The sequence below is a fragment of the Chaetura pelagica genome, unplaced genomic scaffold (genome assembly GCF_000747805.2).
Source record: "Chaetura pelagica isolate M959 unplaced genomic scaffold, ChaPel_1.0 scaffold39, whole genome shotgun sequence".
NCBI lineage: Eukaryota > Metazoa > Chordata > Aves > Apodiformes > Apodidae > Chaetura > Chaetura pelagica.
In genome coordinates this window covers 2,774,192-2,791,270 of record NW_009954614.1, presented here as the reverse complement: position 1 = coordinate 2,791,270, position 17,079 = coordinate 2,774,192, and the positions used below count along the sequence as shown (strand labels likewise).

Genomic DNA, 17,079 nt, shown 5'->3' with positions numbered 1-17,079 from the left:
TTGACCCCACTGACCACAGCTCTTTGGGCCCAACTGTCCAGCCACTGCTTGATCCAACAGATCATGTGCTCACCCAGGCCATGAGCAGCCAGTTTTTTAATGAGAGTTCTATGGGGAACCGTGTCAAATGCTTTTTGGAGGTCCAGATAGACAATATCCACAGCCTTTCCCTCGTCCAATAGTTGGGTCAGCAGGTTATAAAAGGAGATCAGATTTGTCAGGCAGGACCTGCCTTTCATAAACCCATGCTGACTGGGCCTGATCCCCTGGTTATTCTCAATAAGTCTGCTAATAACACTCAAGATGATCTGCTCCATGACCTTCCCTGGTATTGAGGTCAGACTGACAGATTTATAGTTTCCTAGATCTTCCTTTTTGCCTTTCTTATAGATGGGTGTTACATTTTCTACCCTCCAGTTCGTTGGGACCTTCCCAGTTAGCCAGGACTTCAGGTAAATAATGGAAAGTGGCCTGGTGATCACATCTGCCAACTCTTTCAGCACCCTTGGATGTAGCCCATCCGGTCCCATAGACTTGTGTGTGTCTAAGTGCTGTAGCAGGTCTCTGACCACTTCCTCTTTAATTGTGATGATCTCATTCTGCACTTATTCCCTCTCGCCTAGCTCATGTGGCTGTATATCCATGGAACAGCTAGTTCCACTGCTAAAGACTGAGGCAAAGTAGGTGTAGAGCACCTCAGCCTTTTCCTCATCCCTTGTTACTAAGATTCCCTCTGCATCCAATAAAGACGGAGATTTTTCCTAATCTTCCTTTTGCTGTTAATGAACTTGTAGAAACATTTTTTATTATCCCTAACAGGTGTAGCTAGTTTGAGCTCTAGCTCTGCTTTGACTCTCCTAATTTTCACCCTGCATAGGTTCACTTCATCTTTACAGTCTTCATGAATGACCTGTCCCCTCTTCCAAAGGTCATAGACTCTCCTTTTGTTCCTAAGGTTCAGCCAAAGGTCCCTATTTAGCCAGGCTGTCTTCTACCCTGCTTACTGGTTTTTCAGCACATGGGGACAGCCTCCTCCTATGCCTTTAAAACTTCTTTCTTGAAGTATGTCCAGCCTTCCTGGACTCTTTTATCCTTCAAGGCAGCCTCCCAAGGGACTTCATCTACATTTATTTGGGCTGTCCAAAGAAGGGTTTAAGGATGGGATATGGTTCAAGAGTTCAAAAATGTATTGTCTGGAGAGCTCCGAGCTATTCTGTTACTTTACCTGTGCCTTCCTGCTGCACCCTCTGGTGTCATTAAAGAAGCAATTCTAATTGTCAAACCCTCAAATCGAAACAGATACAAACTAGGCATTTCTAGAGTCCAGAGCAGAATTCTAGTTCATTACTTGGGCAATGCAGTGCTCTTCAGGCTGCTGATTCCTGGTTGTTATCTTGTACTGTAGTCTTTGAGAGCAAGTAATTGTAATGCTGTGAACAAAGCAGACCAACTGCAGTAATTTGCATGGTGAGTTTCACCTTACTCTTCTAAGACAGAAACAAAGCCCATGCTATTGCTTGTATTTACGTTTCTTTTGAGAACATATTTTTCTTTCAGGCTTCTGCCAAGCTGTCATTTTGTTGTTTGGAATCAGCATTTGTGACCTTGGTCAGGAAACTAATTTCTGCACAAGTTTTCTTTATTCTTGATCTTATCAGAAAAGATTAATTTATCACATCTGTATTAGAATACTGAAATATCTTAGTTCTTGTTAACTAGTCTGTTTCCTAGATAGCCTTTCTTTTGAAATAAGAAATCTTGTTGGAAATACTTCAATCATAAGAGAAACAAGAAAGCAGTGAACTTCTAAATTCACCAATAGCTCGATAAAGCTATTATGTGGTAAAGAGGTAGACACTATGTTTGAAGACTGGAAAGCACTGCCATAAAACCATTACTGTATTTGCCACTTGCTGTTAACTTGCCATTGCATAGTCTTAAATAAACAGCATATTAAGAAAGATAATGAATGGAACCGTAAGTCACACTAATTGGGTTTTGCATAGAAGACTGATTTGTAAAGTTTTCTTAATAAACAAGGCTTTGATTTCCATATGAAGTAGGTGTGTTTTTTTCTGTTTGATTTAATTTTTAACAGATGTTTATCAGGGAAGGAGTTTCCCTTTATGAGAAGCAATTGCATAGGTCAGTCCATGTGAAGTATCTTTTTAACTTTTTTTTTCTCCCTACTATTTGTTGTCATAGAATCATAGAATCATAGTGCAGTTTGAGTTGGAGGGGTTCTTAAAGATCATCTAGTTCCAACCCCTCTGCATGGGCAGGGACACATCCCACTAGGTCAGGTCTCCCCAGAGCCTTCTCTTCTCCAGGGTGAACTGTCCCAGTTCTCTGAGCCTGTTGTCATAGGAGAGGTGCTCCAGCTCTCAGATCATCTTCATGGCCCTTCTTTGGACTTTCTCCAAGAGTTCCATGTCCTTCTTATGTTGAGGGCTCCAGAATTGGACACAGTACTCCAGGTGGGGTCTTATGAGACCCAATGGGGAGAATTGCCACCCTTGACTTGCTGACCACACTTCCTTGGGTGCAACCCAGGACTCAGTTATACTCAGTTCTGTTTAATTATTATGGTACTTGCACTCCAGGTGATGTTACCATTTTTCCTGGTGAGATTTTTTAGAAGCCTATTTAAATTTTTCTGCCTTGGTAATATTTTGTACTGAGAAACAGAGTAAATATCAGTGTACAACAGATGAAAGAGGGGTCCCATGCCATTTTCTGATGGCTTTGAAAGTGGAAAATCCCACAAGTATAGATTCCAGAGAGAATACTGCTGGTGTTTATCAAAACCAGAGGAATACAGAAAATTGTAGATGACTCATAGAAGTTAACTGAAAAAGAGACTTTTGAAGTGGCAAAATAATCTGTCATGCAGTACAAAAATAAGGTAAGCATGCTAAGTTGAAGTTCTAAGACAGTAATTATGCAATGCTGAACTCAAGGACCCTGTGGCTGTAATGTGTTCTATAGGGCCCAATACTGTAGTGCTCTGCGCTACTTCAGCTTCCATTGATTTCAGTCAGAATTGATGGTACTCAGACACCAAGTGCATTTCTTTCCACAGCAAGTGAAGACAGATCGTGGGATAGATTTTTACTCTTTTATTGCATTGAATAGCACCCTTCAGAAATTTTTTCACTGAAATCGGTGTGGAATGGGTTACTCACCATCAACTGCTGAGAAACCAGTCCTTTCTTTTTAGTCCTGCAGTATAAATAATCTGAAAAATGTCAGATACTTTTCATATCCTCACAGAAGTGCTTTTCTCTAGTTCTCTTCAGGGCTTTTGTTTGTTTGTTCTTTAAAACCTACAATCACCTTATAAGCAAAGTGATACTGGTCTTTATTGCTTTTGGCAGTGTAATCAAAGTATTTTCTATCTGTACATCTGATTGTGTTCTGCTTTGTACTGAAGCATTTTGCAGCAGATGTTATTTGTTTCTTTGCAGCAGAGCAGCAGCATACTTAAGTCTGGCATACCTGCACTTACTTGATCAAAAGCTGAAGGGATTTGTAGGATGCTGTCATCAGGGCTATGCATTTTTTCAGACTTGTCTACATAGAGTTTTAAAGAGCAATATTATTAGCATTTTTTTAGAGAAATTCAATTGTGTGTTTTAACAATAAATTTGAAGTGTTAAGGGTAACTGAAAGATGGCTGTTCCTGCTAATTAGGGTAAAGATTTTGAAATATACTCTGCTCTGGATCTCATCGACAACTGTGTCTTAAACAAATGTGTGGGAAGAAGAAAAGCAATCCGGAAAAAGCAGCTCCTATAGTTAGTAGCATTTTCTCCCCTTTTTCCCTCCATTGAGTCTGTCTGAAAGTGGGTGTTTTAACATACAACCATTTCTTGTTAATATGTGTGTGTTTATTTTAGCATGATGGTGTTGTTTTTTTTCATCTCCCACTCTGACACAGCATGTTTCATCCATGTATGGTTTCTACTATATGAGACATTTAAAATGGCTCAATGAAGAAACGGATTCTTGTCACTTAAACAGTCACTCTCCAGATATGTGGAAACTTGTTCATTTTAACAGTGTTTTAAATTCCATATGCTAGAAGAATGATTATAAAAATTGAGAGTGATATAATGTCAAGAATTTAAAGGTACTCTGTTGTACCTGTAATAATTTATGTTAATCATGTTTTAATTTAGTCATTTTTCAACATACTTGTATTTACAAATTAAACCACTGTTATGGTTCTCCTTTGTTTGCATGATATGATTTTATTTTATATTTTTTTTTCCACTCACCAGATGTTTTCAACACTTTGCTTCCCACTACTGTCATCCCCTCCCTTACCACTGCAACAGTCACAACCACTGTAGCCTTAACAACCAGCACAACAACTGCAACAGCCATCAGCACCAGAGGTACAGTATGCTTCTTTGTTATGGCCTGAAAAACACATTAGAAACAGAAAATTATAGGTTTAATTTTTAAGAAAGATATAAATTGATGAAGAGGCACTTTAATTCAATATATATAATAGAATATTCTGCCAGATGGTATGTGGTTAAGAAAGATTTCGTATGACCTTGAATTGCTCTAGCAGAGTGTCTGTGAACTTTGACAGGATGCTTAAATTATTTGTATACATTTGCATTTAATTTTTTTTAAGGTTAGTAAATTAACTTTAATGTAAAATGCAAGCAAGCTATTTTTAAATAAACATGACCTTTTAAGACTGGTTATTTTGGGTGCTAATGTTTAAAACAAGACAGGTGTCTTGGCATTGGAATTACTCTTGATGCGATGTTGCATGATAACAAAGAGGCATTGCATTACATCACCCCTGACAGTCTTTTATAATTTATGGTATTCATAACTTAAGAGTATCTTATGAGAAGTAGAGTAAGTGACCTGAAATTTCTCTCTGCCTGCCCCCATCTGGTTGGGTTTTTGTCTGTTACAGCTTTTTAAATATTTCTAGTAATGCTTTGCTAAAGCATTATGAGCCAAATATAAAACGTAATTTTATTTTTGTATTCACTGACTGATCAGATAACTGTTCAATGGCCAAGATATGTGTGTAAGGTTTTGTATATTATCAACTTCTTGTTATCTAGTAATATCTTATGGTGTGCGAAATGGCAGAAGGTTCCTATGTGGTCTGTTGAAGGCCTTCATTATGCAAGGAGAGAGCAAATAATGTACACTTGTCACACTGCAAGTAGTCACATGACAAAGTATGATTTTCTCAGGAAAGTTAAGACAAAGTTATGAAATCTTTTCTTTCTGGAACCATTGGTAGGAGTCAGTTTTAGTGACCTGCCTTACTTGCAAGAATAAGCTGAGCTAAATGCAAGTCCATTATCCAGGGCTTGGATACTAGAAGGACAAATTGCTTGGTGCATCATATTGATGTTTGCTGTCTCTAATGAATTGTTTTTTTCTTCTCGTTATGTGGTCATAACTAAACTGTGCCACTGAAGTGCTTGTATATTCAGTATACCAATGCTGTTAAGGAATTCTGTTACCTCCTAAGTTTGGGTTAGGGCCTGACCTCATTTACCTTACTCTGGAGTGTTCATTTTCACCATTTGTATGTCAAGCATTGAGAGAAAGATCTGGAAAAAGAAAATGCTCTTCTGAGTTTCAGCTCTAAAACATAGGAGAAAGCATGCAATTTGATGCTTCAGTAACAAAGAAATACTGCTTTAAGAGAAAGTAAAAAAAGGAAATGTGAAGAAATAGAGGGTGACCAATCACTAAAAGATGAGCACTCACATTTTCCAGAAAAAAAGAAGTGACTTCAGCAAAATGGCTGAGAAGACAACTTCAGCCTCAAGGAAATGGTAGATATGGTCTCTTGGGCAGACAATCTAGGAGACAAAGGAGTGTGGGAAGACAGTTTCTTGAAAAGAAACAGTTCTCTTCTTGTATTGAAAAATAGTTTACATGTAATAGGCTACTGAAGTTGTCTTTCTAAAAATGTAAGAAATCAAGAACCAAAAAAAAAGTGAAAACATGAGAGATTACTATAATAAGCCATATAGTATATCAGTGTGGAAGAAACAGGAAACCAGGCATAACATCATAAACAACCACATGCAAAAGCAATTGCAACTAGCAAGGTGTGAGAAATTTAACCAAAAAAAGGATTTAGAAACACATTAGATGAAAGACAAGAATAAGGAAATGCAGTGATCCTATAAATGAATTATTAGAACAAGGCTGAAGTGATTGGTGTTTTATACAGCAAAGGATGACAATTGGAGTGCTGTTTCTAATAGGGGTGTCACACTGAAGAATGACCACAAGTAGAGACAGATAAAAGAAGAACAAGGATAGGAAGTTTAGAGACATGCGCTGTGAGGAAGTTGAAGGTACCAGTTTGGTTTTGCTTTCAAGAAAGAAAAGTCAGTATGACTCTGATGACGAATTATTTTCCAAGTTCAATGGGGAAAAAGAATCCACTGAACTAGTGGCAAAGGCATTTAGTAGGGAAGCTCTGTAAATGCATGGGAGCAGTGACACGGTGGAGCTATTGAAGTTCTACAACTTCCTTCATCCTTGCTTTCTTTAAAAATGCTTGATTTTCACAGCAGAGGGAAATGGATATGACACTCTCCTGAAGTCTCTTCCTTCCCTTTCTCTCTTGAACCCATAAAAAATTGATGTTCTTAAACTTACAGTGAATGTTATGAAAGCAGAGTTCTGCCACTTTGAAATACTAGACTGAACCATATCTAGGCTGTCAAAGCACCTACATAACAGAGGTACAAGCTGCAAAAGAGCCATTTTATAGAGAATTAGCTTTTCAGTTATATCTGTTTCTGGCGGAGCAAAAAGTACCATATAAACATGTTTTCCTTTGACACTTCTGCTTCTTTTTCCAGTAAGAATTATAACATAAAGGACTATGTAAGGACATAAATTTAAGAATCTATTAATATATTTTAAACCTTCAAAACAATTTTTTGTTGTATTTTGACTTCCATCCATATTGGAAGCAGCATTTCTCTTTTATCTTTATCAAATCTTGTTTGATTAAGTGTTAATTAAACAGAAGTTTCCTCCAGATCATAAGGTAGTATATACTACAAAGGTAGTATCTTTGAACTGGATTTCCAATAGCTGACATAATATTCTTGATGGATGAATATAACTAATTATATTCTAAAATTATTACTTGATACTTACGAATCACCTCAAGAAAATTCTACAAAACATTATTCTGCATGACTTTTATATAATCCACCTTGAGGGTATGTTACTTCATATCCAGTCATGAGAGATGTCTTTACAGAAATATGATACAGGATATAAAGAGCCCATATAGTCTGTAATTCTAAGGCATTTTGCATTATGATGATTGTATATAATGATTACCAAAAGCCTGAATTAATGATGGAAAAAAAATTTCTTCAAACTATCATCAGTTAATTCTGGAACTGTGTGACCATCTCTGTCTTAATTTGCATGGCATTTAGTAAACAACATGAAAAAAAAGCTACTGATCCAGTTGGATGACAGCATGATAATTCATAAACATCATGTTTAGTCAGACTTTTCACTTTCTCAGACAAATGTATGCTTGCTTTTGTGCTCAGTCCTTCAGGAATTAATTATTCTTTTACTGGTACATTACCTACTAACTCAAAAAATCTAAACACAATTTTATGCCGGTGAAGAGTATTGCCCTTTATATATTTGTCAAGGGTATCCTAAAGCCTAATAACCATGATGAAGAATGTACGACAAAATGAGAATAAAATGTATGAGAAGAAACAATTCTAGAGGACTATGGAAAGACTAATTATACACTACATGAGTAGATTTCTTTCTAGCAGATTTATGCCATGTTATTTGTGGAAGCTGTGCAAAGATCCATGCTAGTGCTCCCCTTTGTCATTGGGAAGGGGCACAGGAGAATTGTGGATTTGTCCCCAGTAGTGAAACAAAGGATGACTCCCTTGGAGAAATTTTTTGTTAGCATAAAGTTAATTTAGGTGGTTCTTTGCCAATCCTTCAAAGTCCTATAGGTGGAGAGGGAGTGTGATTAGCAGTCTAGGAGAAGCTACCTCAAGTCAGAACAGCTGTTTCTGGGTTCATAGAGGAGAAAAGCTTGTACATAAAACCATCCCACCAGCTGGCATTATGTTAATCACCCACACACAAACCCTGTGATTTTTTACATTTAAATCCTTTTCCTGTCAAAAAAAAAATATATATAAAAAAGCCACAGAGGTTATAAAACTTGGTAATTTTGACATATTCTTGAAGATTGAAATCTCACAACCACCCTCCAAATTGGTACAAAAGTAGCATTGCAAGAGCATCGCAAAATCAAAAGATAGAACAATTCAGTCTGACTGCATGTATCAGGGTGATTCAGTCTCAGCTGACTCACTTATATAATGACTGTGCTAGAATGTTCAAAGCTTTATATAGCAATGCCTAAAAACATCTCCAAAAGTCATTGCATATAGCAGAGATATGATGCTGCTCCCAGGCAGCTGCACAATGAAGTTAAAGAGTTTATTTAATAGTCAAAGTGACCACAAAGTCAATTAATGTAGACATTTATACATGAATTAAATCCCTGCTTTATGACAATCCACTTTGCTTATATTGTTTTTGCCTCTGGTATAAAAGAAAGATTTCTTAAAGGAGATTCATGGAGTAAATTTAGAAGAGTTTATAGTGGATTAAGAAAGGATCTGAGTATTTGATCATTTTGAAAACTTGTGAATCTAATTTAAGTGTGAATATTTCTATTTAATAACATAAAATGCAACCATCCTATCTAAAAAAAAAAAAAAAAGTTACATTTTTTTCTCCCATTTTTACCTGGAGTTTATATGCGGAGAAAAAACCCCAGATAAACTATAGTATCTATTTAATTATAGGCAGATCTGATGCAGAAACTACATGGACAGAACTTGTAGTCCTAAGTTTCTTTGGTATATAAAAAAGTGAAATGTTACCATTTCTTTCCATGTGATTTCATTTTCTTTTCACATAATCTGATTAATGTAACTTATCACTTTGAGATATTGACAGAGGAAGGAATAACAAAGCCAGGAAAAGTTACAGAATTTGTGCGGGACAAGGGACAGAAGGGTAGACTTACATAGTATATATAGTTGTGCAAGCTTACTTGCATACAACTCTGATAATAAATAAAATTAATGTTGTCTAATGTTAAAAAAAAAAAAAAGTTTTGTATGACAGCATGCTAAAACCTAGTTGTTTTATATACAACTTTATAGCAGTAAAATAAAATCTAATTTGTGCCTGGTCTTACTCAATCCAGGTTAAAAAAAAATGCAACTGGTTTTTCTTTCCTCTTTGTGATCTTCTCTTCTCCTACAGTGATCTCCTACTGGCTTTTCTAACTTCTAGATTTTCCTGGAGGCCAGATAATTTGAGTAGTAGCTGGGAAACCTTCCCTAGCCAGCATCTGCAACCAGCTGATAGAGAGGCCAGGAACAGAAAGTGCCCTTCCATTCCTTGGCACTTGTGTGGGCTAAGTAGAGGACATAAAGAAAATAAATTATGCCCAGTTTCCTAAGGTCTGCTAGTAGCTAATAGGTGCAGAGGGGAGATGCAGGAGCGTAACACTGTCTGCCTCCTTTTCCATATGTTCTCAGCTATCAAGGGCTTTGATGTTGGAAGAAAAAATCCATGTGTCTGCTTGAGTCTCAACACATCAGCAGGCATGGGGCTCCTTGGGCCAAGTCCTAGGCTTCCTTGCAGCAGGAGGACAAACCTAAAGCAGAGATCAAATGTACCCAGAGAGCAGAGAGCAAGATGGCAAGATCTGAGAGTTGTTTTAGAATCAAACAGTTGAAATTTTTGTATCAAAGTATACCTATTAAGGTGAGATTGAAATGTCATGTTCATGGAAATATGAGGAAATTTGAGCTCAGAGTTTACAAAAAAATATTCGGTAGTCCTGTGTTCCTCTCTTCCCCAACTCTGTTATTCATTATTATTATTACTATTTATTATTGTTATATAATAATAGTAATAATAATAATCTAACTTGTACCTACCCAGCCTTCATGTGTTGGTGGCTTCTTATCTGTTGAACAGGACTTGGAATTTCTAAAGTTAACCAAAAATATTTTCAAGAGACTTAGTAGTCCACGGTGGCCATTTTAGAGAAAAAAGGAGTATTTGTTCCTTTCATTAAGCAACATTTGTTTAGGGTTTCATCCCACTAGTCATACTTTGTAGTACAATGAATACTGCAAATTCTCAAAGCTTACAAAATTAAGTTCAACAGAAGAGATTGTAGCATCTCTTCTAACTTAAAGAACTCTCTGTTTGTCTGGTCTGAGAGATACACAGTCAGAAAGTGCCTTTTATAATATAGTGAAAGTGGCTTATGAGAATGTTAGTGAGGTGAATCATATACACAGAGCTGATAAATGCAAACCTAAATAAATAAATAAATTAGGAGTCCTTAGCTGTTCCTCTTATGCTTTAGGGTCATGGTATAAGATATATTCCTCTAGCAACCAACCAACCAAAAAAACCCCAACAACCAAACAAACAGCAAAACCCAAAAACCCCAAGCAGACAAAAATGAAAACCAAGCCAAAATCCACCAAACAAGAACACCTCCCACCAACTCAAGTAGTTTATTACTTTACTGGCTAAATTTCTGAAGGTTTCTATGTCCACAGAGAATCTGAATCGTAACAGTACATGCTTATGTGGATAGTCAGCATAGACCAAAACCATGCTAGCTCCAAGCAAGAGACTGTACAAATGTAGTATGAAAATAATATCTATTTTTTTAAGTTAAAGCTAGGAATGTTGGATATTGTTGTATACACAAAAGGTATCTAATATCTATTTTTTTAAGTTAAAGCTAGGAATTGTGGATATTGTTGTATACACAAAAGGTGTATACACCTGTGTACACTCCTGTGGCTCAGAGGAAACAGGACAACAGGGCAGTACATAGCATCAGATTGGGGTTATGAAAGGAAGTGCTTTTTTATGCAGTGTGAAACTAAATGTAAAACTCCATTATTACTTGCATGCTAAAAAAAATGTAACTATCCTGTTGTTTGTATTGTGATCATACCAAAATAAACCCCTAGTTTTTCTGTGTGGAATTCCCAGTTCTCCAATACTTTTAAGAGATACTTTATAGTTGTAATATCAAACTGAGGGTAATGCTTGAGTCAGCATGCATGGCACTAAAGATCTAGCCACAAACAAAAATTGTGGCAACATGACTCACATCATGCTAGTTAACTTGTTTGCCATGAAATGTACCTTCGCTTTTCAATTTTCATCTTTTACAAGCTGAAGCAAAGAAATATGCAATTTAGAAAACTGCAGTTTTCTCTGCTTAACAGCTATTATGACGTAAGATGAAGACCATTGTCATTATTATATGTTATTTGGTCATATTATTCATGAGACTGTTGCATTCTGAAACAAATAAAGATAGATATCACACTCTGAATAGTTTGCCATGTAGATGAACATCATAAATGAGACTTAGATTACAACACAGGCATGCTGAATGCATAAAAGAAAAGGAAGTATCATAATATCATATATTAGGAACCTGTTCTTTGTGTCTGGGACAAATATTTCTAGTAATAACAAATCCTTCTAGCTGTCAGCTTGCAGTAATGAAGTATGCAGCTGAAAAAGTACACAATGATTTCCAGCCTTGATGGATGATCACTTAACCCAAAATGCAATGCTGTACAGATAAATATCACAATTTGTTGATGGTCTGATAAAGATTCTATTATATAGCAAAGCTCTAGAGAGGCTTCAGCAATGCATCAGGAATTCAAACGTTCTTAACCAGAGCTATGATCACACTCTGTTGGTTTTTTTCCACCGTAAATGAATTATGCAGTCCAACAGTATTTATTGTAAGCTGCCAGTGCAAGAGATTTTCCAATTAAGAGTACCTTCTGCTGGAAGCATGCTTACTGCCTGCCAAGGAAGTCCATTACTCTAATCCTCAGACTTTCCCTCAGGTGCCACAGGCTGTAGGTTCCTAGCACTCCTGCTCAGCCTCCACAATGTAACAGGGTCTTTCAAAAAAAGCACATGTGAAGGACTGAAGCCTCAGTATCACCACTTCTATGTAAAGTATAATATCAAAATCAACAAGTACTAAAGACTATAACCGTACTGACCATTCTGACCATTTTTATCTGACTTGTAGTTGAGTGGTGACTTCAGTCATAAAGTTTCCTACTTTTTCATAGAATCATAGAATTATAGAACTATTCAGGTTGGAAAAAACCCTTGGGATCACCAAGTCCAACCATCATCCCTACTCTACAAAGTTCTCCCCTAAACCGTATCCACCAACACCACATCCAGATGACCTTTAAACACATCCAGGGATGGTGACTCAACCACCTCCCTGAGCAGCCTATTCCACTGTCTAATCACCCTTTCTGTGATTTTTTTTTTCCTAATGTCCAGTCTAAATCTCCCCTGTTGCAGCTTGAAGCCATTCCCTCTTGTTCTGTCACTAATTACCTGTGAGAAGAGACCAGCACCAACCTCTCTACAATGTTCTTTCGGGTAACTGTAGAGACTGGTGAGGTCTCCCCTCAGCCTCTTCTTCCTCAAACCAAACATTCCCAGCTCCTTCAAGAGTTCTTCATAAGACTGATTCTCTAGGCCCCTCACCAGCTTCATTGCTTTCCTCTGTACTCGCTCCAGCTCCTCAAGATCTCTCTTGAATTGAGATGCCCAAAACTGGACACAATACTCCCAGTGTGGCCTCACCAGTGCTGAGTACAAGGGGACAATCACCTCTCTCCTTCTGCTGGGCACCCTATTTCTAACACAAGCCAGGATACCATTGGCTTTCTTGGCCACCTGTGCACACAGCTGGCTCATATTCAGCCGCTTGTCAATTAGAACCCCCAGGTCCTTTTCTGCCAGACACTTTCCACCCACACTTCCCCAAGCCTGTAGTGTTGCATGAGGTTGTTGTGGCCCAAGTGCAGGACCCAGCACTTGGCCTTGTTGAAGTCCACACCATTAACATTAGCCCAATGATCCAATCTATCCAAGTCTCTCTGTAGAGCCTCCCTATCCTCATGCAGATCAACACTCCTGCCTAGCTTGGTGTCATCTGCAAACGTACTGATAATACACTCTTTGTCCTTACCAAGATCATCAATAAAGATGATAAATGGAAACGGCCCCAACACTGAGCCCTGAGGAACACCACTTGTGACTGGCTGCAGCTGGATTTGACTCCACTGACCACAGCTCTTTGGGCCCAACTGTCCAGCCAGTGCTTGATCCAACAGATCGTGTGCTCACCCAGGCCATGAGCAGCCAGTTTTTTTAATGAGAGTTCTATGGGGAACCGTGTCAAATGCTTTTTGGAGGTCCAGATAGACAATATCCACAGCCTTTCCCTCGTCCAATAGTTGGGTCAGCAGGTTATAAAAGGAGATCAGATTTGTCAGGCAGGAGCTGCCTTTCATAAACCCATGCTGACTGGGTCTGATTTTATTGATGTGTAGCCATTTTTAACTTTTAGATGTAAACCAGACATGAAACCTATTATTCATATGAATTTCATACTCTGGTCATGCTTAATAATTTTGTGATTTTCAGAGTAATAGGGGAAAAAAAATAAATAAATATTCATACCTGCTGCTTTAATAGCCAGAATTCCACTGATTTCAAGTGACTTCTGGGATCAAGTACTTACAGCTGTACAGGCAGTTTGTCTCGCAAATGGGTTACCTGAGTTGGTCCCATTTGGTTGATAAGTAGTTTTGAGGTTTAGATGATACGAATTTTCCAGTCCAAAAAGAGGCACACTTTAATGTATTGTCAGTGTTGCAAGCAATGCCCAGTAAGTTTGAGAATGACCTGCAGATATCTGAAGAATTTCCTCTACAGGACAACAGGCTGTAGTATTCTTTCTTATATGTAATGGTTTGGTTTGTCTTTACGGTGTTGCCAAACACATCTTCAGTTATGAGTTTTGGTGGAAATAGTATAAATTTCTTAAAACAAGATTAGACAAATAGTTTCTGTTGCATATGTTGTTTCTGTATTTATATCAAATCATAAGGTTTACATAGTGTTGCTTTATTTAGAGAGATGTTTATGGTATTCAAAGATGGCACCAGTGAGAACCAGGATTTTTTTTCAGATGTTACTGCATACAGTCTATTTTCACAATGTGCTGTCAGGATACTGATGCTTTACTTTTAAAAACAAACGTATACAACTAAGTATTGTTAGAGTTAACAATGAGGACAACTAGAGCAACTGTTCTAGTGCCATGTGGGATGTTAAAAAGAAGACTGAAACAGTGTCTAAAAATGAGCAAAGGAAAGAAAATGAGAGAAAAACGCTTATAGTTTCAAATATATTGCTAATACCTTTAATAAAAAATGCACATATATCTCACTAACTAGTGAACTGAAGTCATCAAGTGTGCCTTTGAAGTTGAAAAGATTACTCTCTCTGCCCTTGGTTTCTCTGACATTCCACTTGAAACACTGTTAATAACTTTCAGTGTGAGCCTGAAAAAATGCAGAATTGATACAATTGTATTAAGTTTTTTGGATTAAAGATTACCTCAGTCAAACTTGAAGCCACAACATTTCCCCAGACAAGAAAATAAAAGCAAAACCTACAGAGTGACTTTGGAGATTATTTAATCTGACCTATTAATTTTGCATGTGACATTATTTAGATATTTAATACAAAATATTCTGAAAGAAGACCTAGGTCAAGTTCCCCACCACATAGGACATCAAACTTTATGTGGGTTATTTTCAATGTCCAGTGTACACAGTGATGAACAGGTTGAGTAAAGACACAGGTGTTTTTCTACAGCAGAGTGCCTTGCATGCCTTGCACATCTCAGTTCACCATGCCAAAATGCTGGAGGTGCAAAGCTTGCTGCTTGTCTTGGCTGCACTGTGCTTCTGACAGTCGGGTTAAAATGTGTTTTCCTGTTACAATTAAGAGAGGGAAAAAGATTAGAAGAACAAAGAGAGCATTAGTACAGTTCTATTACTCTAACACTCCAAACCAAATAAAGGCTAATATTTTGCAGCAGTGGAGCTGTCATACTGAGTGAAGAAAAGTTAACAAAGCTGAAGTGAAAAAAGGTGGAAAAAAATGAATACTAATATTTTAGAAGATTAGCTTAAAGCACACCTTAGAGGAAAGAAGCAGAAGAAAAGTCTGGTTTGAAATGTCTGGTGACATAAATGGCTGTACCTAATCACTGCTGAGTTCAATTTTTTCATCATAAAAATTGAGGAAGAGAGAGAATTACAAACTCATCTACTCTGAGAAATACAGGGTGGAAAACCTTATTCAATACACTTGACTCACTGTTTGGCTGAGTATAAAAGACTGAACGGGAAAGCACAAATGGAAGTGACTGAAAAAATGAAATTCAGAATGAACACAAGGAAGTACTTTTCACTCAAAGAGAAATACAATTTTTCAATAGCCTACTGAGCCAAGTTTGGAATTGAAAGCACTGGGATCATTAAAGAAGAAGGAAGATACTATTCTGGAGGAACTGTGTTAACCGAGACAACTTGCAATAGCCTGAATAGCCTTTTTCTTTTTCCCCAAATTTATGTTATTTTTGAAAAACTTTGATTACAAGTCATCCTGCTGTGATTCAGATAGCATGGATTTGAAAAGAATGTATCGAATCCTTTCCATCAAGATGCTTGGATTCCTTTCCAACCTGAATTCTTGCAAGCCTGTAATAGAAAACCTTCAGTCAAGGGGAAGAAGTACCAGGAGTAGCAATTTACGTTAATACACAATTTCCTTTTCCAGCACAAAGGGTAAGAAACAAGGATTTTGGGTGAGAAAGGCCAGAATGTATTGTGGGTAATAAAAAAAAAAAAAAAAAAAAAAAGGAAAAATCCCCAGGACTGACATTTTAAAGAAGTCATTCTGTTTATTTTATAGACTTCTTTTCTTGTAGCTAACAAGTCTCTACTGTATACACATGAGGTCATGAACTGCATTCAGCACCCTACAGAGAAGACACAACCTTCACTTTAATGAATTCAAAGTGCCTTAGCGTTGACTTCAGACTAGGTCCCTGGACATACGTGACAGAAACTAGCTTTTATGACTATATTAATTGTTGGAAGGCTAATACATAAAGCTTTTCTCCTTTTTTGGTTTGTTTGGGTTTTTTTCTTTTTTTCTGTAGTTTTTGATGCAGACTTAAGAAGAACGTTTTTAATGTTTGGATTTGAGTTTAACACAATTACTGTCTCCAGTGAAGGAATTCACTCCATTCCTGGGCTGAATTGCATTCTTTTGCACACTTTGAGATTCTTTGGTGCAATCACTACCATTAATCATGAGCTTCTTTACCTCCTCCAATGCAGCTTTTTGAGTGCTGTGTTGCTATTGTACATGAACATCCATGTGTCAGATGGTCTTTTTTAAATTTTATTTTATTTTATTTTATTTCATTTAATTAAATTTTATTTTATTTTAATAAACTGTGTGTTTTACAAAACAATAGAAGTCCTGGGTTATTTAAGTTTGTAAAAATTACTTAATTTCAGAGCCCTATCACTCCACTTCATCTCTGAAGCATCTGTTCCAAGTATTTCCAGAGTTAATAACACTCAGAAGAAATTAGTCTCTTATTACAATCAGGTTGGCTCTCTTCAACCACAAGACCTTGTGCCAAGTAATTTGTGAGTGGTTTTATAGATTCCTAGTCCCTATGGTACTCTTGTTGTTATCATTATCATAAGTTCCTCTATTAGATCATGACTGTGGGGAAGTGTGCTAATTGGTTTTGTGTGATTGAAATGTCTGCTTTTTTACTTCCTGGTGCTTTTGAGTAGTATCCACTAATTTTTACTAAATAATTTTTATAGAAAAATTTCCTTCCTAGTAAGAACAAAGCATGGTCAGTCTAAAACACATTTTCTAATGTGTTTTATTTAAAAAGTAATGAACTGTGAAGCTGTTTGTTGCAAGGTCAGAACACAATGGGCAGATTCTATGGTTTTAGATGTTAATGCTGCTAAAAGACTTTCAGGGTTGTTGGTTTTTTTTACCTTTTTTTTTACT

At 37.0% G+C, this 17,079-nt stretch overlaps 1 protein-coding gene across 1 annotated transcript in view; it reads left to right on the top strand.

Moving 5' to 3' along the window:
* The window catches only part of CADM2 (cell adhesion molecule 2), a gene marked incomplete at its 5' end in the record, with an annotated part of 191,978 nt that overhangs the window by 140,026 nt on the left and 34,873 nt on the right, over positions 1-17,079 (top strand). The window contains one exon of the mRNA XM_010005524.1: positions 4,284-4,400. Coding sequence (XP_010003826.1) covers positions 4,284-4,400 — 117 coding nt within the window. The remainder of the gene's footprint in view (positions 1-4,283; positions 4,401-17,079) is intronic.